The sequence below is a fragment of the Leptidea sinapis genome, chromosome 3, assembly GCF_905404315.1.
Source record: "Leptidea sinapis chromosome 3, ilLepSina1.1, whole genome shotgun sequence".
Classification (NCBI taxonomy): Eukaryota; Metazoa; Arthropoda; class Insecta; order Lepidoptera; family Pieridae; genus Leptidea; species Leptidea sinapis.
Genome location: NC_066267.1, coordinates 11722573 through 11740268, shown reverse-complemented (window position 1 = coordinate 11740268; position 17696 = coordinate 11722573). Strand labels below are relative to the sequence as shown.

General features: G+C 35.3%; 1 protein-coding gene across 2 annotated transcripts in view; it reads left to right on the top strand.

Moving 5' to 3' along the window:
- Window positions 1-8525, top strand: part of LOC126979536 (6-phosphofructo-2-kinase/fructose-2,6-bisphosphatase) — a 49554-nt gene extending 41029 nt beyond the window's left edge. For both annotated transcript variants that reach the window (XM_050828881.1, XM_050828882.1), the window contains exon 9: window positions 4444-8525. In XM_050828881.1, coding sequence (XP_050684838.1) covers window positions 4444-4527 — 84 coding nt within the window. In that variant the 3' untranslated portion in view covers window positions 4528-8525. The remainder of the gene's footprint in view (window positions 1-4443) is intronic.
- The last annotated feature ends 9171 nt before the right edge of the window (window positions 8526-17696 follow it).

Sequence of the window (17696 nt, the reverse complement as noted above, 5' to 3'; positions counted from 1 at the left end):
GGTTTATCCTTGTTTAGCCTAAGCGCTAATCGGCTGTTTATGTTTGGAGTAGTAGAGATGTTGTTATTGGATAATGCCAAATCATCATCGCTTGCCCGTATTAACATATTATTTTGGTTAAATTCAACAGGTGAAGGAGGAAAAGTGATCGACAACAACTGTTTAGGGAGTCTGCAAATGTTATATTTGATAATGTTGCCAACACTACTTATCACATCTAGATCTTATATCATTTATATGTCTAGATAGAGTCTCTAGCTGTTAAACAACCGATAAAAACAGGCCAGGAATATTAGTTTCGTGTGCGTGACATTTTACGTCTTACACTCGCGATTTGTATGACACTTTTTGTTAGTGTGCGTGAATTGCTCAAAATAATAATAATAAAAAAAGTGTGTCAAACACTTTTTACACAAATTATCTTGCCCCAAGTTAAGAGTATATAGCCTGTGTTATGGGTTACAAGACAATGATATATTTAATACAATATACTTACTTAAACATACATAAATACATTTAAACATCCATGACTCGGAAACAAACATCCATATTCATCATTTAAATGCCTGCACCTACCGGGATTCGAACCCGGGAAAAAATAGAGGTTAGTTCGATTTGTTTCGACGTTTTCACAGCTGTCATAGTCTATCTAGACATACAAATGATCTAAGATATAATAAATAGGTGATAAAAAATATCCGTCCCTGTTTTTAAAGTGTGATAGTTATAACATAATATTATTAACATGGAGTGGTAATTTAATTATATTTAAATATTTTTAATAGACCACAGATATTAACATTATCATCAACTATTATGGTATATAATATTGGAATTAATACATATTGTAAAGTAGTGTCATAAAAAACAGTGTTGCTTGGTTATTGCAAAAGATAACATTTGGCAAACATTTATGAATAATCCTAGGATAGAATTGTGAATAAGGAAAACCTTAACAGTTAAGTTGTTTTTAAATTATTGGGTATTGCGGTGATGGCAGTTTGAGATTTTTATTCATTGTTTTGAGTTATTTTTTATATCTTATGAAAACATTTTGGTGTGGTTATTTTGTTCGCTGCAAGCATATTCAGTACTTCGGTTGCAGGGTAGACAATTTCGAGCCGAACCACAGACATAGATCCATGTAGATAACGCAAATCCCTCCGTCTGTATGAAAACTAAGCGTGCCCTTTTTTGTACCTACTGTGACGTCATTAAAAATGCCAGTGCATCGAGCCTAACGTTTAGCCACTCACCTCATCATTAGTTGACGTTTTCAGTACATCAATAGTCGTTATTGTTTATTACTAAAATCGGCAATGTATTATAAATCATAATAAAAAATTAAATAAAAGCGTCAAACAAAGAGCATTGCTCCTCTTTTGTCCCCTTTTTTACACGGGAAGTAGCTGGCGGCATCTATTTTGATCCATGTCTGTGGGCCGAACTGTCTATACGGAAAACTGAAATAAAGTTTAGTCTAATAAGAATAAAATTAATATTATTTGGCTTACTACTAGACATCATTGTTTTGATAATGTTCTATAATTCACCCACTTAACAATAATTATGGTTCCCCCGTTCCAGTTACATGTTTCAGTGTATGTGTGAGTTTTAAATCTAATAAATTGAACAAGTTGCGCGAGATATTAAATACTTTGAAGGCATTGTAAATTTTTTTTGCATTAATTAACTAACGTAGGGGTTTTCTATACAATTCTTTTAATAACCCGAATTAGTGGCTTGGGTCTAGAACCTATTTCCGTGACACTAAAACAAGGTCGGTCGGTTGCAAGGCCATGTTGAAACAACAGTTGTGTCAACATCGCTGATTTTATGTCAGCAATGACAGTTGATTTGGGAACATAGAAAAAAATATGAAATTTCTTCTGCAGCGCCACCGAAGTTCAGTATTATGTTCGTTTTTAAGCATTGCTTGAATTATTAGTTGTTTTGCGCTTTTTCGTTCATCTGTTTGGTGTTTATCAAGGAAAATTCAAATAATTTTTAACTGATTATTTTGATGACCCAAAATTAAATCTACTCGTTTCTTGAACGAACTCATTGTTCGAGCATGATAGCTTGATAAAAATAACATTTATATATATGGGTAAAAAAAATTAGTCTTATGAATTTAAAAAAAATGATAGATTGATAAAAAAAATACCATTTACCACCACTTCAAAGGTTGAGTATTAATGGGAAGAAGGGCTGTTATAATACCAAGTAATTTTGTACAAGGGAGCCCTTGTACAAAACGCCCCCCCCCTTTTTTTTAAGTGACTTTAATTTAATATTAATTAATTAATTATCTTTATACATATTTTTTTTATAATTTTAAAATATTTTGACTACGTACATATATGGGTCCCTGACCTGCAATAAAGTGATTTTTATTTTTTTTATTATTTAAATGGATAATATTAAATAAACTCTCGGTTGATTTTTTTGTCGAGCGAGGTTTAGTTTTATATAAGATGAGGAGAATTTATAAGAAGGATATTTTCGTTAGATTACAGCTATACAATGAATGTCAGAGAAACCACTTCTGAACTGTTTCTATGGTACTGTACCTGTACTATGGGTACAAGACAACGATATAATTAATGCAGTATACTTTACTTAAAACATACATAATAGTTATTTATGCAACTGTTGTGTAATAAGGGGTGTTAAAACACGAATGTGGATTGGTGATAATAGTATCACATGAGTGTTTTAATACCTAATTATCAACAGTTGCATACAAGACTTTATCTACACCCAGAATATGAATCCTCTAAAAGATTCTGTAACAGTTAGCTTACTGCTAACATTAAAACACCAGTCCTAGTAGTAACCTAATATCATTCATTACTGATTATATACAAATAAAATAATTATTAATGAAACAATTATTTATTTTAGTAGTAATTTACATTTTGTGTAGTGCAATAATTAAAATTCACTCGAATATAACGTTCTTTTGCAGTGTTTAAAATGAATCGCTCATTTTTTGTAAACAAGACAATAAAAATATCGAAGAAAAATGGCGGGGATTCGAATAACCTACTTTATTTTCACGGCGCGCGATCTTCTAAGATTGTAGAGCGCGCGTAAACTAAAATGTTCTTTTTTTGAAATTCATACAGATACCACGCATCGAGCAATAAGAATGTGGCTGTATGTTGAAACTCTTTGCGCGTGAAGAGATAAAAAAAACATAGGAGTGTTGTTAAGAAATTCAGTACAACATTACAACACCCTTTTGGGTGATGTAATGGTTATTAGAACATTGGGTGTTTTAATGTTGGCAATAAGCTAACTGTTTCAGAATCTTTAATAGAGGATTTAAAGCATGGGTGTAGATAAATACTTATAAACCATCCATGACTCGGAAACAAACATCCATATTCATCATATAAATGATTGCACCTACCGGGATTCGAACCCGGGACTTCTAGCTTAGTAGTCAGGGTCACTAACCATTAGGCTATATGGGTCGTCAAATTGTTTTATATATACATCGTAATGCTGGTTCTCACCGACCGTGCCGTATTTTAAAGTGCTCAGTATAATGATGGAGTGATTTTCGTTTTTTGATGGATGAGAGGTCAAACGAGCGTACGGGTCATCTGATGTTAAGTGATCACCGCCGCCTACATTCTCTTGCAACACTAGAAGAATCACAGGTGTATTGCCGGCCCTTTAGAAAAGTGTACGCGCTTTTTTTAAGGTATCTCATGTCGTATCGTCCTGGAAACAGCGCACAAGGAAGCCCAATCCACAGCTTGGTTGTACATAGAAGAAAGTTCCTAAAAGACCGCACTGTAGTAACGCCACACATCCAGATGGTGGGGATGATAACCTAATATGTGGCGTGTCGTGTGAAGGTGGAATTCGGTGGCAGGTATCAGGTTTGTTTGAATCTTTCAGATAGCTATTGCATCATTGAGGGATAAATGTAAATAATGTGTAAATGTAGTTTACTGTTAATACTGTAAGCTGCACTGACCTGTATAAATACCACTGGACAGGCTGTTCCATATGTTTGACAGCAAAATTTTTGTGCCTATTTGAAGCGCCACTCGCGAGCGTCCAGTGAACTAATTTTGACGTATAATACAAATGGCTGCAAAGGAGCGTACAATACTCTGAAGTATTTTTGCATTTTGAATTTATTACGTTCCTTTTTTTGTTAATTATACTTCAAGAATCAAAACGTAATAAAATACACATTTTTTTTTGTAAATAGTTTTCCGCCATCTATCAATGTTTGCTGAGGTTGTCTTCAATAGTTTTAGTACCGCAGGCTCTCGCTACATGGCCAACAGCGCCAAAATTGCGAAAATCAAACAGGCACAAAAGCACTTTGACAGCCGCCAGTCCAGTGGTATAGAGTAGAGGTGAGTGGTAAGGTGAGTATAATTTAAAGATAGAAAATAATTTATTTTTTTATAACAGGTAATACCAGCGCCGCCGATACAGCCCCCCGTGCCGCCCGTGTTCAACGGGGACTCGAACGGTGACAAAGACGAACAATATTAACATTGACCATAGACTATTCTTACTTTTTGACATAGCTTCTGACCAATGGAGAGCGCAGGAGACGTGCTGGCGTACGACAGAGACTGGTGATTATTGATGGCTGTGTTGCTTCATAGCTTGAGACATATTTATAAGATTGTGTAAAATATTAGCGCGTTTTGTTTATCTTTGACAGGTAGCTGACAGCTGTCATCTTTAGCATTTTAAACAGTTATAAATAGTTATGCATAAGTTGTCGGTGTGACAAAAATACGCATGCGTTATGTTGATTTACAGAAACATGATTGCGAAACAAGGCATTGTTTTAAACGATTATTAGTTACAATTAGCCTTTTCAAAATACCCTCTTTACACTAAATGCATCCACTCTCCTTCCATGGTCATCCGTTTATCTTCTGTGTTTCACTAGATAGTAAATCTATGCGACAATGACAGACAAGGAAATTGAAAGGCACTGATTGACTGTACGAGTGTCGTAATGAGACTGATGTACTGAAGTAAGCGTGTGTGGGTCTTGTATCGCCGTGATAAAATAATGAAATCAAATTTCATCATTTCTCATTATAAAGTTTCGAGTCACTTGCATGACACGAATATTTATTATTGCAACTATTTTTTGAAATATTTTTATTGTTTTTACATTTATCATTATTTTTTTGGATTTGATCCTGTCAAGTCATCAAGAACATCCTGTTTAATATTTTAAATGGGTTTATTATAATAATCTAGGTCGATACGACATGGAGGCAAAAACGCAAGTTAGTGTAGGAGTAGTCTAAGCGTATTCTGAGACATAGACGATGCAGGTCCACGCAGCACAGAGCAGAGCAGATTTTGTAACATATGTACGTACTAAGAGCTGCGTACGGCGCAGACATACGTCTGCCCTGCTCTATGCATCGTTGTCGCGTCGGCACAGATTTCTGTGCGATGCGCGCATGTTTTTACCGCTAATTCTTATTTTTATTGCAATTGCAGATCATTTAATTGAATTCGTTCTAACCATCCAGACTATTAAAAAAACGTCTAAAGAGTTAATTAATTATTGCCGAGAAAGTAACTCTTTTTCTTTCTTCGTATGTTGTATATAAAAACCTACAAGCGACTTCTTGCAACCGCCTCAGCTTACAAAGAAATTGCCCCTAGTGTATTTAAATAATTTTTAAGTGTCCCGTACCGTGACAGCATATCTCGCTCACCTCATCCTAATTCTATGCCTATGCCTGCCTCCTTAAAAACTGTACTGTGCTGTGCTGCATCTCAGCATACGCATATTCTAAAGAGTAGCGTCCGATTATATTAGTGTCAGTCTTAGGCTTAAGTTGTAACAGTTAGTAGAACAACGCATAAAAAATTCTCATTAAACTTTTATTCAAAGCCAGACTATATTTTTAACAACGAATCCGAAATATAATCATTATAAATATTTTTTTATTTAACTTAACTTTTACTGCTGGGGTGTTTAAAACTAACGCCAAAGATTAAAACCGTTTGTCATACATATATAATAAAAGGAAATTTTACGTAGGCTTTATCATCTTGATGTTGTCAAAATTTACAGCTATTATGTGATATGTGGAAGATTAAATGATCCCCATAGGATATTCAAATATTATATCTCATATTTATTGATTTTATAACCATGTTTTTTCCAATAAAAGCTGCTTATAAAAGTTAAATACTAATTTATTGTATGTGTGTGTAGTAGGCAAGCAGAATATTATTTTTATTTTATTCGAATATATCTACATATTATATTATACTATAATAAAATAGTATGTGTAGGTAATTCAAATCTTGATAAATTTACAAAACACTTGACCTTTCAGCAATCCATCTGTTAAACAAATACGCGCATTAAATAAGAAAAAAAAAATATGAACGATGCGGGATTCGAACCCGCGACCTCTCGCGTTCCGTGCGGGCGCTCTTTACACGGAGTAACCGTTCGAGTGACGTATCGTTGATAAATCTTGTATGTCTTGTTCAACTCTCAGGTTGCGGCTTCATCTATTGCATCTACTTTACAGTTCATACTGCTCAACCCCAATATTTTCATATTAGGAAATTGACTACGCCCTTTCAAAACAATTCAAAACATTGTTTTCAAATTTAATTTGTGTAATTTATGTGTTACCAGAAGTGAGAATGTTATCACTTTAAAAAATTACAAATTGCTTAAACACGCGCATTTAAGAGTTGCTTCATTTAAATATATATCTGTGTTTACTACAAAAAACATATTTTCGACATAAAGTTAACGTTAACGCTGTCGATTTACGAGTAGTTAATTTTATGCGCGTATTTCTCAGTACCTACATTCTTTGTTATGGTATATTAAGTACAAAAGGCTATTATGTATGGCGCCATTGGCACAATATGGAACTATAATTAAATGCTCATTTTACAATTTTCTCTAAAGCCGCATTATTAAATGCCACAATGACTTAGTAATTCGAAATTTAAAGTACTAAGAAAACGTACTTCTCTTTGTCATGATGCGATTTCATTAATAGATGGTCTATTAAGCGAAATTATAAGTAATCGAAATGTGTATATCGCTTACTGTATACTATTTATTTGCGGCTGTATTTATGCTTAAAAAATGGAAGCCGTCTTCTTCCTTTTTCTTGGTGTCTGTGTCGCGTTCTCCTGTGGCAAAGAATGATCTGTTTCTTTATAAATTAATAATGTTATATAAGCCTTTATTCAGACAATATTTACAATGTGTTTTACTTAACCTAGAATATTTATATTGAAATAAGATTTAGACTCCCTCAAACTTGTCCATTTGCCTATCGTTTGCAAAGGCCTCCTCCTATTCCCTCCATAAATTTCGCCGCAGTTCTAGTCCATGTGCCACCTGTCAGTTCTTATTTGGTCCACCCATCTTTGCAAAGGTCTACCCCTTTTCCTTTTCTTATGACCTGTGTTCCACTGCATTATGTTTTTCTCCATTTTGACTGTCCTCTGATTGTATTGCACACTTCCATTTAAGTTTCTTAATTGTGATAGATACATCTTTGGTTCATATGTCCGTCATCATATACATTTTAGATACTGCAGCGATTTCAACAACATATCGCAACTACTTCAGTACCTTCAGGTACTGTAATAATATTTATCTACAACCATGCTTTAAAGATTCTAAAACAGCTTAATGCCAACATTAAAACACGCAATGTCCTAATAACCATAAAATCATCGAAACGAGTGTTGTAATGAAATTCAGTACAACATTACAACACTCGTTTGGATGATGTAATGGTTATTTGAACTGGCTTTTTTAATATTAGCAGTAAGCTAACTGTTTCAGAATCTTTTATAGAGGATTCAAATTATGGGTGTAGCTACAGTCTTGTATGCAACTGTGGATAATTAGCTATTAAAACACTCATGTTATACTATTATCAAACCCTCATTCGTGTTTTAATACCCCTTATTACACAACAGTTGTATAAATAACTGTTATGTGTAACAAAATTACTTCCAAATCGTTACAGCTGTTTCGCAAGAGCTGATTTAGTATTTTCGAGATGCACTTGGTTTTTGTGAAGCTACCTAAACATGTTGTATACGATAATAAAGCGCTTTTAAGTATGAATTTATAGGTTGGTGTTGTATGTTAGTATTCGTTGGTATTTTTAATAATGCTATTTTTTATATGTGGACTTTAAGTACACTGTGTACGGAATACTTAGACGTGATTAGTGTCACTTGGAAACTAATTCCTGCGTATAATATTTATTAGATTATTAATTTATTTAACTCATCGAACAATGTTTGTCTTGATTTAGCAACGCTCACTTATTTTGGTAGTTATGCAAGTGACTCCGCCCATGTATATTTTTATATTAAATCTCATTATTTTATACCTACTAGCAAAAACGTCATCAGACCTTTAATATACCTAGTTAAGGTTTTATATATGGCTATAAGTTGTAATTTTATTGTAATATTTGTTAATTTAATGTTATTAAATAAGTATTTTAAATTAATATTGTTTTACTGATAATTAATTATAAGTTTACCTTTAAAGATCCTTAAAATCCTTAACAATTTCCTGTTTTTGGCATTTTAAAACTTGTTATATGGAATATTTTGGTGATCTCACGTGGCGGCTACATGATTATGATGGAAGTTACGCGCGCCAATTAAGAGTTTTGTAGGTAAGGTGCTATATATCAAAAATTTGTATAATTATCTGATAACCGTTAATGAAGTATTTACACCACACTAACTGTCTTGTTCATAAACGCAGTGTAAAGTTAATTCAAGCAAAAAATTACTTCATCCTGTCATGTACCTAACTCTGTAGTGACAAGGGTTTTTTTTATGAAAATAAGGGACGAGACGAACAGGACGTTCAGCTGATAGTAATTGATACGCCCTACCCATTACAATGCAGTGCCGCTCAGGATTCTTGAAAAAACCCAAAAATTCTGAGCAGCACTACAATTACGCTCGTCACCTTGAGACATAAGATATTAAGTCTCATTTGCCCAGTAATTTCACTAGCTACGGCGCCCTTCAGACCGAAACACAGTAATGTTTGCACATTACTGCTTCACGGCAGAAATAGGCGCCATTGTGGTACCCATAATCTAGCCGGCTTCCTGTGGAAAGGAGCCTATCACTGGTGAGATAAAGATAAAAAGTTTTAAAATTTGAATACCTAATCTTTCTTCGCGTTTATTAATAACACAGTAAGGGTTTATTTGATGTTTTACATATAACTGAATTTTATATCATTGAAGGAAACTACAACATCCAAAAATATCTTGTATTTAAAATACATAATCAACGAAAGTATCTTACTAATCTTATATTTAGAGACAGGAAATTAAAAGCGAACTGGAGCAATAGTTGTAATGTCTCACATTAGGTAAGTTCTATGATTTCGCATTTGGTATTCCCATCTTGTTATTTTTGGGGTACCATAAGCCAAACTCAATTCACTCCAAGCCATTTCTAAAGAATGCTCTAGCTTGCCATAGAGACGTCAGAACTTGCGAAGAGATGTCGTTTCTAGAATAACAGCAGTGCATGTTGGATGTTGATCCCACATAAAATAATTTCCACTGATGTAATTAGTTATATGAGCCGCATTGTTCAGTATGCACACCAGCAAGAAATCGTCGCAAGGTGAAAATTATCCCATTATTAGGAGGATGTTGGATTTTTTTTGGTTATTAATTTGGGAAAAATTGATAAAACTCGCAAGAAATAGAGAAAATTGGAGGAGGGCTTTGCCAAACTCGGGCAAACAGATGATGAGGCAATCGAATTGGTGAACGACAATTTTTTTTTTTAAAATAAGGCACGAGACGAGCAGGTCGTTCAGCTGATGGTAATTGACTCTTGAAAAACCCAGAAATTCTGAGTGTGAGTGAGTCACCTTGAGACATAAGATGTTAAGTCTCATTTGCCCAGTAATTTCACTAGCTACGGTGTCTTTCAGACCGAAACACAGTTTTACACATCACTGCTTCACGGCAGAAATAGGCACCATTGTGGTACCCTTAAACTAGCCGGCATCCTGTACAAAGGAGCCTCCTACTGGTGAATGTAACGACATTTTCTCTAATTCAGGCAGGAATCAAAATATTTAAGGCCGTTCAAATGCGAGTCGATCTTTTAAATACTTTCAGCTAAACAAGCTGCGCTATAAAACTCTTAAGGTTACTCATTTAAGAATATTTAAAAAATAGTGATACCTACTTGAATTCTAGCGCTTTATTGTGAAAAATGTCAAAATCGAGTACTTAAATTATAATTATATGCTCACATATTCTGCACATCTAGAAGAGTCCTCTAAACACCTTTTTCTCTAGCTTTCTCCAGGAAGAAGAGCTGGTTGGATCGTTTGGGTTGGAATCAGAAGTCTAATATTCGACAAAAGGTTTGGGGAATCTACCTTGAAGATCTTTTAATAATTTTCCAAGAAATTTGACTACCTTTCGGTTATGGAACAGTAAAAATCAACAAAGCCCAGTTTGTCTCAGATTCTTTAATTTGTCTGCGAATCAGTTTGGCTGCGAAAAAAGTCATTAATAGAATATGGAATGACTTTAAGCCGGCCCATATTCTTGCATGATATTATGTAGATGAACATTATTATTTGTTGTTTGGTTGAGTTCTCGCGACATGCTTCGTCTTGTCATGTGGCGGTGACGTGGGACGGGACCTTCCCTCCCCTAAATGGTCGAGAGAGGCGATGGCTGGCCCATGCGTCATGCTCGTGAATCGTCCTGTTAGTAGTCACTCTGCTTCATGTTTTTAAAATTAAAGTTCTTATATTTTTATAATACTTTTATTTATTTACGGTACGTGTGGATTGAAGCATCTACTGTACTCAATTAATTATATTTTTATTTAAGGCATTGAGTATTTGCCGTTTGAGTATTTTTGTTGCATCACTTTACATTATATTGTAATTGAAATGATAATTGTAAAAAGATAAAGCTGTAAATATTCATTTAAAAGAGAGGCAGTAATTTTCTTATCATCTCTCAATAAAGCTGAACCTTTTCCGAAGTGACGGTAAATATAAAAAGATAACATCAGTGACAATTCCTTGACCTAAGTGATTTTGATTTGACTATCGCTCTCATCTGTGGGCTGGTGCGACCCAGTTCCAGGTAAAACCATTTCACGATGCAACACTGAGACAGAGCTGCGTGGATTCCAAATTGTCGGCCATCTTGTCCACGCAATATTAGACACGGACATACGGAGCTAATGCTTGTCATGAATTAGTATTCATCAATTTAGTCGTTGAAATATGAAAGAGAGATCTAACTGTACTGCTCTGTATATATCTATGTTCCAACTTTATTGACTGGTCATTATATAGTACCTTTACATGCGCGTATGAAATAGCGAACTGATCGGGTTTCACTGTAACAGCACTCAGCACTACGAACGTAGCTATAAATATCTGGAAGGGGCAAGTGTTCATGTGGGGTCACTTTTGTTTAAAATGTGTTAGAATATTTAGATAAATTTAGAAAAAATAAAGTTATTAAGTAATAAATACGAACACTGTCGGAATTGCAGTTAGAAAAAAATCAATAAAATTTTAACTTTTAATATTATGTATTGTAACTAATTCTAATATTAATGATTCATTTAATATTAGTCTTGTATTATATTAATTAAGACACGCTAACTGCTTAGCTATCTTAATCGATCTCATGAGTCTACGGAACAGGAAGTGAGTATTCCCTACCCGAACCTAGAAATTCTGCCCATTATCCGTCTATAATCTTGTGGTGCAATTGTGCAACTGCGATTAACTTATCTTTATTTATCACATACTACGCCCAAGCAATGTATACCTAGTCTTGCCATAAATACTGAAAATAAGAAAAAAAAATCTTTTGCAAATAACATTTATTACTTTTACAGTGTTTTAGTTTAATAAGAACATATATATAAAACAATTTAAAATATAAAAATATAATTCGAATTGGCTGCATACAGTCCTTCAAACGTTGAGGCCAGTTATAAAAAGAAGCACGCACTCTTTCCATGGGATAATTCTTCACTGCCAATCGTACGGATTGTTTAAGGGACTCCAAATTATCATGACAAAACTAACCAAAAATCATAATCCAGCGGATTGAGATCGAGATTACACGACGGCCAGTCTTCAGCTCTGATGAACTCCAAAATGTTCGTTTCCAACCAAGACTGCGTAGACCGAGCTTTCTTGGTTATTGAATTTGGTGTTGTTAAGGGGCTTCACTACCTTCACAACCTTCTACCTTATCTACCTTCATGCACTTGTGCCGATCTTTTATACCTTTTTCACAAAAGTATGGCTCAGTCACTCCTTCATAACAAATACCCCACCAAACCATCACTAAAGTCGGATAGTGCCCACGTTGCACTCTGTCGACTAATTGGAAAGCTTCCTTAGAGCTTTGACAAAAAATACCGTCATTTTGTTTGTTAAAATGTTGCTCAATAGTCCAAAATTTCTCATCCGTAAACAAAAATTTTCTGTGACCTCCCCATGCGTACCGCTTCAGTAGTTGTTTCGATTTTTCCACCTTATTCTTTTTTAAATTATGAGTTAAGAAATGACCAGACCTTATAGGCTGCAAGTCCTAAGCCATCTTTAAAAATACGCGACTTGGTTCTAGGTGCTAACTTCATCTCCCGAGATGCTTTCGCACAGGATTTCTTCGAATTCTTTCCCTTACTGCTTTGACCACCGTTTTCGTACGAACACTACCTGGATGGCCAGATCTTTTTAAATCTAAAACAGAGGAGGTCGCAGAGAGTACCGGCGTGAATTAGCGGCCTAGTGTCGCTATGTTTCGAATAGGTTAGTGTCGTTGACATCCAGCCCCTCCCCCAACACACAAAATTTGACAACGGTCCTCGAAGAAATTTTACCCCAGAAGGGTACCGGCTCTATTAGAGTCGGAGAATCCCTCCCCGAGCATTTTTGCTCGGACCACCCGTCATATTCTGGGGAGAGCACAGAACCACGCATGTCGAAGGACAAACGAGGCGGCAACGCCACAGCACAACGCTCCACGCTAAATGTGGACTTTTGCAACATCAGGGGAATCCATTCCAATTTAAAGCCGTCCACCACCACCTTCATACGGCGCCGCCGGCCTTGTGTTTCCTTACGGAGACGCAGATATCCAGACCTAGCGATACGTCATATTTAATATACTTACTTAAGTAGTGCCTCAACAAAAGTAAGAATGACACACACCAAACACACACACGTACGCATACATGCGCTTACACACACTCACACACACATACTCAACACACAGATAACCTTTTCCGTTAATATTTTTCTTTTGTCATATATTTTTATAGACTTAAATTGTGAACGCAACTTTTTTGGAACTGTTAAGATTTATTGATATGGAAGAGCGTGGCCTTCTGGCACAGATGTTCCTCGCTTTATAGAAGATCACATCCACTACTATGTTTGTACCATTTTTGCCTACTGAATTAAATATGTTTCAATATAAGTATACACAATGGTAAAAACCCCTGTACGATAATTGACTCGGATATGAAGTAGAATGCGAAGATACCACCCATCTCCCCACTCACCCTAAAATGAGGAAGAATGGAAATCTAACCTACGGTTTTCCCATATATTTAAAATTTATAAGTTATTTTATTTTCATTTGAGTTGGTGCTGCTTAAGCCAGTACTCTAAATAAATAAATAATCATAGATAATAATAAATAATTTTTCATCTAAATACGTGTAACTCGGTATAGGTACTAACCACTTACTATAACGTAACTGTAAGTAATAGTAAAGTAAAAAGCACGCGTACTTAACCATCATAGATTATTAGCGTAATAGCATTGCAATGAGATACACATTGCGGACAAATTTGTTAAAAAATTATGTGGTCGTATTAGTGTGGGCATAAATGTTGGAAGGAAGTGAACGCATACTGTTTGAAGGTGATTGCTCTGACCATGTTATAATATGGGTCCATCGTGAAACTAATATTAGAATCGCTGTAGTCTGCGACGTGGGCGTCGGATAGGTACTACACGCCTGACCAGGCAATGCTCGGACGTACCGAGAGGGGTGTCGACAGAGACCATGTAACTATCGGGATGTGTAGTCAGCAGAAGGTCTAATAAGGACGGCATGTGGCTATCCACATCCAGGAGCCGCGTTGGTGACTCAACCAATTGGGACAGCCCATTTACACCTATTCAAAATTATGCACAGATCGCCCTGGGTAGTCTGTGTTTCGTGACCCAAGCCATTCGGTATTGTGCCCGTTAACATCACCCCAGACTACGATTTCAATGGTGGGGAGCTGTGCAAGCACGTTGTCAATTGCCGCTTGAACGCAGCCTATGAGATAATCTGCTTTTGCGTTACTACTAATGGACCTGTAGACACGCACATAGATGCGGACTCGGCCCTCAAAGTCTACACGGAGCTAGAGAGTAGATAGCTCCCTACCCACAAAATTGCCAGGACGACGGCAGTAGATATCCTCCCAGATTGCGTACACACATACCCCGGCATGAGGCAAAAAATTATGCTCAATTTTGTACCCGGGGTAAGTGAAATTTTTTTACAGAACCACGGAGTTGGAGTTGAAACACGTGTGGTTCGCATTGAAATGGTGGATTTGCACAGTGTTAATATCTCTGTGAAACACCGCCTATATCTGGAGTTATGAAGGGTACTTTTTGCCTTTTCCCGTTTTTCATTTTACACCCACTTAGGTAATACGAAATATAATTAATTTCTCCGATTAAAACAGTTTCTTTTTAACAATTCTTATCCATTGGGATATTGGGATTGATATTCAAAGTCATTTTTTACAAATTTGTGTTACTATTTACGCTGTATACGGTTGATTGCTATATTTTTTCATGCAAATGTAGAAAAACTTCGTATCAAAGACGTGTAAATTGACATATTATGGTTTCCTCGTCGTAATGGCATAATACCAATTAACACATTAGTAGCATATAAAGTAATGCAATTTTCTCGGACTCGAATCATGCTCCATCTAGTTATAATATTTCAATGGTTCGGATATGACGTAATGGACGCGGAACGTGTACACATAAACGGAATATATGTATAGTATATGTCGCATTGAAGAATCAATAAACTCTGACACACCCATCGACGTAGAGAAGTAGCTATGTATATTTTACATCTATGGCACACATCTATATTCGAGCTCAATTTATACTAGAGAATGCGAAGCACATACTGTCGGTGTGGTTCAAAACCTCTTTTTTGAATGTAAGCTATGCATAAATGTATATATGTAAATAGAATAAAGAACGGGAATAATAGGAACTTGAGGAAGTTTGAGGAGGCCTTTGTCGCAATAGAACATTTAATTAGGTACTTATCTCGATATGATCTAGATATCTATCTAGATATGAATATAAGAACCAAGAAATAGTAGCGTTATATGAAAAAAAACATATTTTTAAATTTGCTGTCTTTGATAAGGTAGTAAGTAGATATTAATTATTGTCAATCTAAGTATTCTGGTATGAACGATATGGAGTGTGATACTAAAAATATAGGTAGGTACAAAGTAACATTGAACGTTAAATTTTCGCAAGAATTGTTGAATAAATAGCAAAAGGAATCTCGACCTTGACATACCTAATTGTTTTGTTAACAACTTGTTTATTACTACTACACTGCTCGAGAACATTCAAGATTAATCCTTACCGGTTAAGGCCTACTTGATTGAACATACAGTGCGATACCTGTAACAGACGATACAACTAATGTGACATTGGTGGTCAGTAAAAGTGTATAAGCAGTTATTGGTACCTAGTAGGGAGTATATTACTGACTGCTGCAACGTATAATAAATTATTTAACAGACGTTTCGCAAGGCCTCTGGACGGGATTGGTGACAGAAGTCGAATACCAGGTATATAAATTTTTCCCTTCAAATTTGAGATTGCTGGTTTGCTAGAAACGCTTTCTTATTAATTCTTGTATGACCTCGTAAAAAGTTTCCAGTTTCTCTAAATTCATAGAGGAGCTGGGACGACATAAACGGCAAATTGACTTATGACATTCTTTTGAGCTCTAGTACAGTTTCAGCGCGTGATAGGCATGGAAGATGGGCCGGGTGCTGTTATGGGATGCAACCTGTTCAGACACGCTGGCTCCTTCTCATCTACATGGAAAAACAACACAGCTGGTGCGGCTTGTGAAGCGGCTGAAAAAGCTAAAGCATACAAATAGGGGGGTCTAGCCTCTGAATATGATTTTGTCCCATTCGGTGTCGAAACCCTTGGTCCGTGGGGTCCTAGCGCTATAAGACTTGTTAAGGAAATAGCAAAAAGGTTAGTCGACATCACAGGAGACCGAAGAGCTGGCAGCTACCTGGGACAAAGAATTAGACTAGCTATTCAAATGGGAAACGCTGCCAGTATCTTCGGAACCTTGCCTAAAAGGACTCCTTTTAATAATATATTTTAGTTATTATATTATATTTTTTAAGGTTTTACTTTTTAGGTTCACTATTCTAGTATATTTTTTTATTTCTGTATAAATAAATTACTAACCCTTTTATATTTTGAAAAATATAAAACCTTGACATTTAAATTGAGATAAATGAATTTAACAAAGATAGAGGCACCCCTAACTTACGTGACGTAAGTTAAACAATAGTTTGATGTGAGAAACGAAATCCGATTCAATGGTCTATTCTATGGCCATCAGTGCAGCACAATGGCCACGTACCTATTAAATGATCTCTGCGCCAGCAAATTCCCGGGCAGCGGCTTGTTATAAGCGTAATAATAATTATTTATTATTAACAATATGTACCTACAGACATAGACACTATTATCCAGAGAATATATTATATAGTTGTCATATAGGAAGTCTAACGCGCTTTATATAATATATTTATATGTGTTACTATAACAGAGTAAGGAAATTTTATACAGAGGTCTGACGAAGCCGTCTACATAGATAGTGCAATCGTGCGTTAACCGCAGCGCGGGTGAAGAATCTGCCCAAAGTAGCATAATTTAGCTGAGGAGAATAGGAGATATGTTGAAGGGTAGCCGTGTTGCACTCGCGTATCGATTTAATATTAATTAATTCAGTATGGTACACATCTACTTGTGCCGTTTTAAATAGTGTGTCTTTGTTTAACATAAATAAGAAATGAAGTTTACTTATCTTTTTTCCACGTGACGAAAGTATCTTATATTTAGCAATATCTAAAGTTATAATTTAGTCTTTCGTCATAAGCTAGTGTTCACAAATCACATTTATAGTTTACCGAAAGTGAAGAGGTATTTTGTAAAGATATAATGAGAAGTCAATTTATATTTAGCCGAGATCAAAAAAGAGAACACTTCCCTAGTTTTTTCCAGAATATAAAATAATAAAATATATAAAATTTAAAATATTTGGTGAATACAATTTTCGTTTAATTCTGTAACATTTTTCACTCGAAATGTATAAATTAGAATAATACATATTTTAAATCCTTGTCTGTAACTTAATAATTATAAAAATTATTTCTATTGATCCCAAGCGTAATTATCTAGTCTATGGTAATTTAATTCATAAATTCTTAAGCTGTCGTCTGTCTTGTCATTGTCAAATCGTAACTCCCAGCCCAGCTGGCGTTGACAATACCCAAAAATCAA